Here is a 9437-nt window from a genome sequence, read left to right as displayed (position 1 = left end):
GAACACCTTCATCAATGTCCATGGCATCATCTTACTACAAGATACTTAAAGTGAAAGATTTTTCACTTGACTTGCATTGATTTAGCAACAAGAACTATGACCTTGGGTAAGACTAAGAGATAAATAAAAAGCTCACTGTTTGAATTTATTAGCAATTTCACTCATATATGAGAAAATATAACTTCAGGAATGCATATGTCCAGTACTGTAATGAGTAATCTCATTTTAAACCAAGGAAAGGTGTCAGGAAATGATCAAGCTTCATCTTAATTTAGTGAGTTTACTTGCTCCAGGATTTAGAAATAACAAAGTCAAATGTAGTTTTTATGGTATCTTCTCTTTTTTAAGGTGAGGATATGAAGGGACCACGATGATCTGACAGCAAGACTTTCATCTCTTAGATGAAGCTACAATTTTGTTTACTGTCTGCAATGAAAATGTGGGAATACAGGACACAGCTCTGGGGGTCCAACTCTTTCTCCCAAAGAGGCCAGGAAAAGATATCCTAGAAGCCTAATTATCTACAGCTGCAGGGACCCTGGGGGACCATTTTTCTGTACAGATAACTTCACCAATTAATAATGTTAGCAGTCTTCAAAAGTAACATGCGTACCACGTTCAACGTCAAGATCCAGCAATTACTTCTCCCATTAATTCCTGGTGCCCCAGGTAAGGCTCTGATTGTCATAGAAGAACAGAATGGAGATAACAGAAAGGAAAATAAAGATAACTGCTCTTCTTGGACTACCCTTCCTTCATGTAGGTGTTGCAAGAAGGTAAATAGAAAACCGAGGAAAGCTATTATTTGTCTCTATGGACCTGTCCAGTGAAATGGATTATTAGCCTAGAGCTATCAAGAATATTTTTCCTACAGAAGACAATTTTTTTTTTTGGAAGAGGCAAGAAGGGGAAGAGAGACTGATATTGAGAGTGAATGTGCAGAGTGGGATCTTCATGACACATGTAGGACTATGCTGCATCTTCTCTTCCTCTAGGTTCTGTTCTCTGTGTTCAGTATTCTTTCTCTCATATCTTTCTCTGTGACATTGCTGCTATCTCTTTCCTCTTCTTTGTGCCTTTTGCCTTCAGTGATTTGACTAATTCTCAGTTATAGAACAAAACAATTCCTATCTTTAAGAGTTGCTGTTCCATTAAGGATTAGAAGTAAATATTGCATAAGAACTCTAGTGGTTGAGACCAAGTCAGAACTGATCAATCAATCATGCCCACAAATGGGGGAAAATTAAAGTCTGGAGGGCCTGATGATATCACATATATAAGTAGTTGGTGAGTTATTGGTATCTCTAACTTGGACATTTGTGAAAAGACAGTGTATGGATTAGACAACTTACACATTAGCCAATTATGGTATCAGTATTATTTGAAAGTCAGTGCCATTACATAAATGATTTTAACCATCAGCATACCAGCTAGGCAGTGCATCATGTTAATAATAATATAATTAAAATTTTAGAAATCATTTCATGATCAGCAGGCCAAAGTCTGTCATTTCTTCCAGGAGAATTGATGCTTAATATAGCAGTTAGTAATATTAAACAATGGTAGTATTGGATTGAAAGTGCACCCATGTTTTAAATATGTTTTTATTGATTTTTTTAGAGAGAGAGAGGGAGAGAGAGAAACATTTGTGAGAGAATGTGAGAAAGAAACATCAGTGCCCGACTGGGGATTGAACCCAAAACCCAGGTATGTGCCCTGTGTCCTATCCTGGAATCGACTGGCCACCTTTCAGTGCGCAAGACAACACACAACCAACTGAGTCACACTGGCCAGGGAAGTACATCCATGTTTTAATTAGAATGATTTAATTAAAGATACTAAGTCTGAGGGACTGATAGTAGAAATGTGAAAGACAAAACATTTTGTGTTAAGTTTTGTGCTGAAGCCTGGGTGATACAGGAAAGACATCTGGAACTTAGTTAGAGGAAGAGGGGCAAAGTGAAGGATAAGATTGTAATAAAACCAAAAAGAGTGTAATGGATATAAAAAGGAAGAAGCAGGCGAATGACAGGATGGAGATGACATCCAGTTAAAACTTAGGTGTATTATCAAAACAGACAGAAGTCATCAGGCATCTTCCAGGGTTACCCAAAATTAGATGAACTATGCGTATAAATGAAAAACAAATGTGAATGTTGTATAGGGCATTTCCATGTGTCAATAGCTAATTGACATAATAATTAACTTAAACTAAATATTGCTTTTTACTAATAGATAAGATACGACTAATAGCAATCCCTACTGCCTTAGCTTTCTATTGCTTGGAATGGATTGCCCCAAACTGTGGTGTTTAAATCAACACTCATTTATAATAGCACAGTTCTGTAGGTCAGAAGTTTAGCAGGCTTGAGTGGGTTCTCTCCTTAAGAAATCTTAAGGACAAAATCAAAGTTTTGTCGGACACTTACTTGAAGGGGTCTAGAGAAGATTTCATTTCCTAATTCATTCATATTGTTGGCAGAATTCAGTTTCTTGTGGCACTAAAAGTCTCAGGTGCCTGCCTTTTCTAGAATGTCATAAAATCATACAATATGGAGTGTTTTCACATTGGCTTCTTTTACTTAGTAAGATGCACAAAAGTTTACTTCATGTTTTTTTATGGTGTGATAATTTATTTCAGTGGTTCTCAACCTTCCTAATGCTGCAACCCTTTAATACAGTTCCTCATGTTGTGGTGACCCCAATTTCATTGTTACAAATTGAATATAATTAAAGCATAGTGATTAATCACAAAAACAATATGTAATTATATGTGTGTTTTCCGATGGTCTTAGGCGACCCCTGTGAAAGGGTCTTTCAGCCCCCAAAGGGGTCTCGACCCACAGGTTGAGAACCATTGATTTATTTTCTTTCAGTGCTTAATGATATTCCATTGTTTGGATGTACCACAGTTAATTTATCCACTGATCTAATGAAGGACATCTTGTTTGCTTCCAAGTTTTTGTTTGTTTGTTTGTTTGTTTTGTTGTTGTTGCTTTTTAAAAAAAATATGTGTTGTTGAAAGTAATATATATGTCCCCTTTTTCCTCCATTAACCCCTTCCAGCCCACCCCAACCCCCATCTCAGGCCTTCACCACCCTATTATCTGTGTCCATGAGTTATGCATATATGGTTGATTTCTTTAGTTGATTTCTTCCCACCCACCCAGTCCAACCTTCCCGCTTAGAATATGTGTAGACATAAATTTTTAATTCCTTTGGGTAAATACCAAGAAGTGCAATGATTACATTTTATGTAAAAGTAGGTTTCATTTTGTATGTAGCCGCCAAACTGATTTCCAAATGATTGTATTATTTTGCATTCCCATCAGCAATGGCTCAGAATTCTTGTTGTTTCATATCCTTGCCAGTATTTGGTAGTTGTCGATATACAGGATTATGGCCATTTTATTAAGTGTATAAATATCTGCTTTTTTTTACCACTATATGCCCTGAATTGAGCACAAAACTATGAGATTTAAAGAAGCAAGAAATATCAGATGACTGAATAATATAGACAAATCTGATTGCTTTTAATTTTGCCTTTAATTAAACATTAGGAATTGGGGGGGGGGAGTTTCCACATTCTGTCTTCTGAAGACAAATACAATACTTCCTTGAAGCAGAAAATTGTAAAACTCTATAAAATTTAGGTATATAAAAATCCCATGAAGTCAGATAATATCTGAAAAGACTTCAGGCACCCTTCTTTGGGGCTCCCTAAATGTGGTGGTTTTGTAGATTTGCATGATAATTTAGCCATAAAAAAATTGTGAGTCAATTCAAGTAAAGATCGCAAAAGAAAGCTTTTTTTTCTCTCACAAGATCATGAAGTTTGTGCCCTTAATGTTCATTTTTGTAGTTACCATCAATTCCTATTTATTAAATCAATGAACACATAACATGAATGAATGGTGAATCCAAAATTAAACTATCAAATTCTTTCCTGTAATGTAAAATATGCTTACAATAGAGATGAGAATAAACTAGAAGACTTCTGTCTTCTAGGATTGGACAAAGGACCTTGGGTTTCAGTTGAGATCAGGTCAGACATTTGAATAAGCATTAGCTGAGGATTCTGACCCAGATAATAAAAGGTTAGAAAATATTGGAATTAGAGAACTGGAATGAGAAATTTATAAAGGTGGGATACAAGGTTAGCAGAATTCTATACAAAGACTGTGATTTCTTATTTTAATGATAGGACAAAATTAATTTTATAGTCTAAAGGTGTACTATCCAATACTGTAGGCTGTGCTTAGCTTGAGTTAGTATTTCCTGGAAGTGTAAACTAAATATTGGATTTTGAAGCATTAGTACAATAAAATATAAAATATTTCATCCATGAATTTTATACTGCTTATATTTGAAATGATAATATTTTGAATATAGCAGATTAAGTAAAATACATTATTGAAACTATTTGTCAGTCTTCCCTTTTTGAAATCTTCTTAATATGCCTATTAGAAAATTTAAAATCACATATGTAGCTTAAATTATATTTCTACTGGACAAGACTAATTTAGAGAGACTTTATTTTTATTTGTTTGTTTCAATGCAGGTGTCCACCATGTGGTCCAACACTAGTGCTGCCCCTTTCCTACTGACTGGCTTCCCAGGTCTGGAGACATTTCATCCTTGGATTTCCATCACCTTCTTTGTCATCTATATCTCCATCCTCCTCGGCAATGGCACTCTCCTCTTCCTCATCAGAGAAGACCACACTCTTCATGAGCCTATGTACTACTTTTTGGCTATCTTGTCAGCCACAGATCTAGGAGTGACTTTTACAACAATGCCCACTGTGCTTGGTGTTCTGTGGCTGGATCACAGGGAGATTAGCCATGGAGCTTGCTACTTCCAGGCCTATCTAATTCATTCACTCTCAATTGTGGAGTCTGGAGTCTTGCTTGTTATGGCCTATGATCGTTTTATTGCCATCTGCAACCCCTTGAGATACACCTCCATTCTCACCAATGTTAAGGTGGTGAAGATAGGTCTAGGGGTTCTAATGAGAGGATTTATACTTATTATGCCCATAATCATCACCCTCTCTAAATTCCCCTACTGCAGGTCCCATGTCCTCTCCCATGCCTTCTGCTTGCACCAAGATGTGATCAAACTGGCCTGTGCTGACATCACTTTCAATAGACTCTATCCTATAGCCCTGGTCTCATTAACTGGCTTCTTGGACTCTATGCTTATCCTTATCTCTTATATCTTAATCCTTAAGACTGTTATGGGCATTGCTTCAGGTAAGGAGCAGACAAAAGCTCTAAACACCTGTGTTTCCCATATTAGCTGTGTACTGGTTTTTTATGTCACTGTGACTGGGCTGACCCTCATTCATCGATTTGGGGAATATGTGCCACATGTAGTTCATATCATCATGAGTTATATCTACTTTCTCTTCCCCCCATTTATGAATCCAATAATCTATAGTATTAAGACCAAGCAGATTCAGAATGGTATCAATCGCCTTCTCTCTTTCCATGGAAATTGAGCTTGATTTATTTACTTAGGGGATGCTCCCCATTGAAAGATGAGTTTCTCAGCAGAATGAACTATATGATGCCAATGTGTCTTAGAATTAAAAGGATTGGAATTCCTGTCATTTAAAAGACATAGAGCCATTGCTCTTATTCTCAGCTCCTTGCCCCATCACATCACTAATGACATTGGCTTTAGTTTTGTTGCACTGCTTGGTAGATTGGTTTGCTATTTTCTATGCTGGAAGAATCATTAGTCTTAATGGTTTTGAGGTCAATGACACTTGAAATGATTGCAGGGCCTACGCAAAGAAAGGAGGTTGATAGAGTTTCCAGCACTGTGTGAAAAAAACAGTTCAAATATTTCCTCTGTGCCTTGGTTTTAGAACCCCCCACCCCCACCCTGCTGGTATTGCATGGCATTAGAGTAGATCAGAAATAGATGAGAATAAGGTATTCAGACCAAGAGAGGTCTTGCTGTTATAACAACCAGAAGTCAAACAAGAAAGATTTCAGCAGATGCCAACGTGGTTAACCCACAAAGAATTGTGAGAAGACCTTTAGTTGATAATATTTGATGTCTTCCAACTAATGAGCTGAGTACTCCAAATTACCTACTAGTATAATAAAATAAAGTTCCATTTCCTGCACACCTAAGGTTTTGTTTTGTGTTCTGCAATTCATAACTTCTACATATGAAAAAGAGATTCAAATAATGGAAACATTCTAATAATAACATCTTTTTTTTCTGGAATGAGAGGTTAGTAATAAACTGCCTTCAAGAAATGTTATAATGTTATAGTTTTGAAACACAAAGTTAATGTAGGGCCTTCCATGCATTTTATTCCTTATAGAAGTCAACATGATCAACGTCTGTACTTTAGCAGTATATGAAGAAAGGCTATGTGTTATTATTTCATCAAGAGATAAGAAGGGTTAGAAAGAATTTTGCACATTATGCAAAATTATAGAAAATATGTTGGCAAATGAAATACCAATATATTCAATCAATAATTAGCCCATGGCTTTTTTTTTAATTTGAGAAGATGAATGTCCTTGGGAAGTTTTCTCCAATCCCAAAAATATTTTTTATGTGCTCCCCTTAGCATGCTATCATCTGTGCAGTAACAGTGCTATGAAAACTTATGATATTTTCTTTCTAATACCCACTATTATGTTATATTCTGTGGAAAAAAGAGACCACATTGCTCATTGTGAACCTGGCACAAACTGATCAATTATGTAAAAATTAAATAATTTTAAGAGAAAAAATTGACTGTCATGCACATGGCTACTAAGGAATTTATTGATGTTCTTCTGTATCAGAACTTATTTTCCTCCAAAGAAGCAGAAAAAACAAAAATGCAATTGGAATTCATAAGTTCTAGGAACAAAGATGGTACAAGTGATCCCTGGGATAAACTAAATCATGTTTGGCATTTGAAGGACACAAAGAAAAGGACATTCATTGATTTCTTAAATCCCAATGCCTAGGATTCTTGGTGTAGGGAAGATGTCACATAACCAAGTCCTGACATTTCTATATCTGCTGGCCTTTGAATTTTCAGTTTTCTTCACACATCTTTTGGGAAACACTTTGTTTAGAGAGAAGAGAGAAGGTAGAGAAATCAAAGAATCTCTTGAGTGGCTATAAAGATGTAACTCTGGGGAGGTGATTTCTACATACATAGCTTGCTAATGAGACCTCTTGAGGAGGCTACACGAAGAAATCACCTGGACTGAGTCTTCAAATAGTTCAGCAATGGGTACCTGTCCCAATAATAAGACCTGAATTGATGAATGTGAGGGACAGAAATATGAATTCACTCCTTTCCCCTCTAAAGTTAGATGCAATCAAGGAAAACAATTCTAAAAGTTTTTCCAGAGGTTTGCATAGAGCGAAGATCTCAGCTGATATGGGCAACACTACAGCCAGATTTTTTTCTTTCTTTCCAATAAGTGTATTAAAGAAAGTGTATTGGATTTGTACTTTCTAATCTGGACCCTTAGATTGGCAGAAGGATAACTGTGAATGCCCTAAATTGAATGTGACATTATGTGCTCTTATTAATTTGTCTGGATAGAGAATTATAGTTTTTATTAGATCCTAACAGAAGACTGTGTTTACTTAAGGAACTGCTCTCTTATAAAGGACATTGGTAATTATCAATGAGGCTCAAGGATAAATCCTGAGATGTTGGCTCTGGCCATCACCCTGGTGCCTATGGGAGCCATTCCTCTATTCCGCTCAGGAAGGGTGGAGTGTATATAAAGAACAGACAAGGGTGGAGGGGAGAGGTATCACACTATCTTCTCTGGCCACTTATTTATTTGGACTTTGAGATGGATTCACAATTCACTATTTTATTTTAAGGTCCATCTTTTTAAGCCTAAAGAATCTTTCATGTACAGAACAACATTTGCACAATTATAATTTACATTTCTATATGACTTAGATGTACTTTAATTTTAGGAATCTCCCAGTGTTGGTGATTTTTATCTCAATGAGTACCATGTCAATGCAGATGTAACGTCAGAGTATTCTGTAACACAAGAGTTGATTTGTCCTGATTCTGGTCTACTTCTGCTATTAAGGACATCTTATGAAGGAGGAAAGCATTCTCCTGCTGAGTATGGAGACATGCCTTGATGCTTCCAAATGTTTGATGAAATAAGTCTGCAGCATAAAAGGTAATATGTCTTCAATTTTGGATTGTGGCAACCAAGAATATGGGCATAGTGGAGATGACTGACATATTTAAGGTGTGGGAGCATTATAATGTGACCAGTCACATAAGCAACAACTTCTCAGGAGTTAAGTGTTAGAGGAAAAGGAGATAGGGCTAAGTGAAAACGTAGAGAAAGAATCTGAACACATAATTATGTGAAATGATTTTGGAAACAAGAACCATTGAATGGTGAAGGAACAATAAAAACAATTGCATGAGAATACTTAGAAGGAATGAGATAATCAACCAGATAGAAAAATAAAAAAGCATCTATCTCCAAAGGTGGAATAAATAGGATATCTTTGGAGCAATGCTTCTCAAATATTACTGTGCACTCAAATCACCTGGAAATTGTGATAAAATGCAAATTTTGATTCAGGAAGTTGGAAGTGGAGGTTAAGGCATCATGTCTAACACATCCACACACTCATTAGCTGTCGCTGGTTGGTGGACCATAGTTCTGGTGACCAGTCTCAAGAAAGGGGTAATTGTTGGAGCAACAAAGCAATTGGAAGGGGTAGTGATGCTTGTTGTGTTCCCAAAACACTGACATTCAATTTCAAAAACAAAGAAGTGTTTGAAAAAAATAATATGTGTATGTGTTTTTCATGATTGTGAAAAAAAATCAAGATCATAATTAAGTTGTATTAAAAGTTAGCAATCAGAGCAAGAAAGCAGCTAAGTGTGATTATTACTCATTTGTATCTATTTATCTTGTTTGTCATTGTTATCACTGTTGCTGAAAAAAATTTAAAGATACACATACTAGTGCCAAACCGGTTTGGCTCAGTGGATAGAGTGTCGGCTTGTGGACTGAAAGGTTCCAGGTTCGATTCCGGTCAAGGGCATGTACCTTGGTTGCGGGCACATCCCCAGTAGGAGGTGTGCAAGAGGCAGCTGGTCGATGTTTCTCTCTCATTGATGTTTCTAACTCTCTATCCCTCTCCCTTCCTCTCTGTAAAAAATCAATAATATATATATATATATATACACACACACACATATATATATTTTATATATATATATTTTAAAGATACACATACTAGTAAGAACTGATGTTTTAAGAATAATAATTTTTTTTTTTAATTTGAGAATATGCTAACCATTAACCTAACTTTTTGTTCTAATTAGGGAAAGACCAACATTCCTCATCTCAACTAATACCTGCAAGTCTCTACTCTCCTGCAGGGAAATAATTGCAGAGTTATATTTAATTATT

The 9437-nt window shown here is 36.1% G+C and overlaps 1 protein-coding gene across 1 annotated transcript; it reads left to right on the top strand.

The window, feature by feature from the left end:
- Positions 1-4567: 4567 nt before the first annotated feature.
- LOC111827151 (olfactory receptor 51B2-like) lies at positions 4568-5503 on the top strand. Its single transcript, XM_023758761.1, has one exon. The coding sequence runs from the start codon at positions 4571-4573 to the stop codon at positions 5501-5503; it is 933 nt and encodes a 310-aa protein (XP_023614529.1). The 5' UTR covers positions 4568-4570.
- Positions 5504-9437: the final 3934 nt, after the last annotated feature.

Source organism: Myotis lucifugus, unplaced genomic scaffold (assembly GCF_000147115.1).
Source record: "Myotis lucifugus unplaced genomic scaffold, Myoluc2.0 scaffold_138, whole genome shotgun sequence".
Lineage (NCBI taxonomy): Eukaryota > Metazoa > Chordata > Mammalia > Chiroptera > Vespertilionidae > Myotis > Myotis lucifugus.
This window is presented reverse-complemented; position numbering and strand designations above follow the sequence as displayed.

Excerpts from the sequence above, each read along its gene's own strand:
- LOC111827151 (XM_023758761.1), top strand. The coding sequence starts at position 4,571 with ATGTGGTCCAACACTAGTGCTGCCCCTTTCCTACTGACTGGCTTCCCA.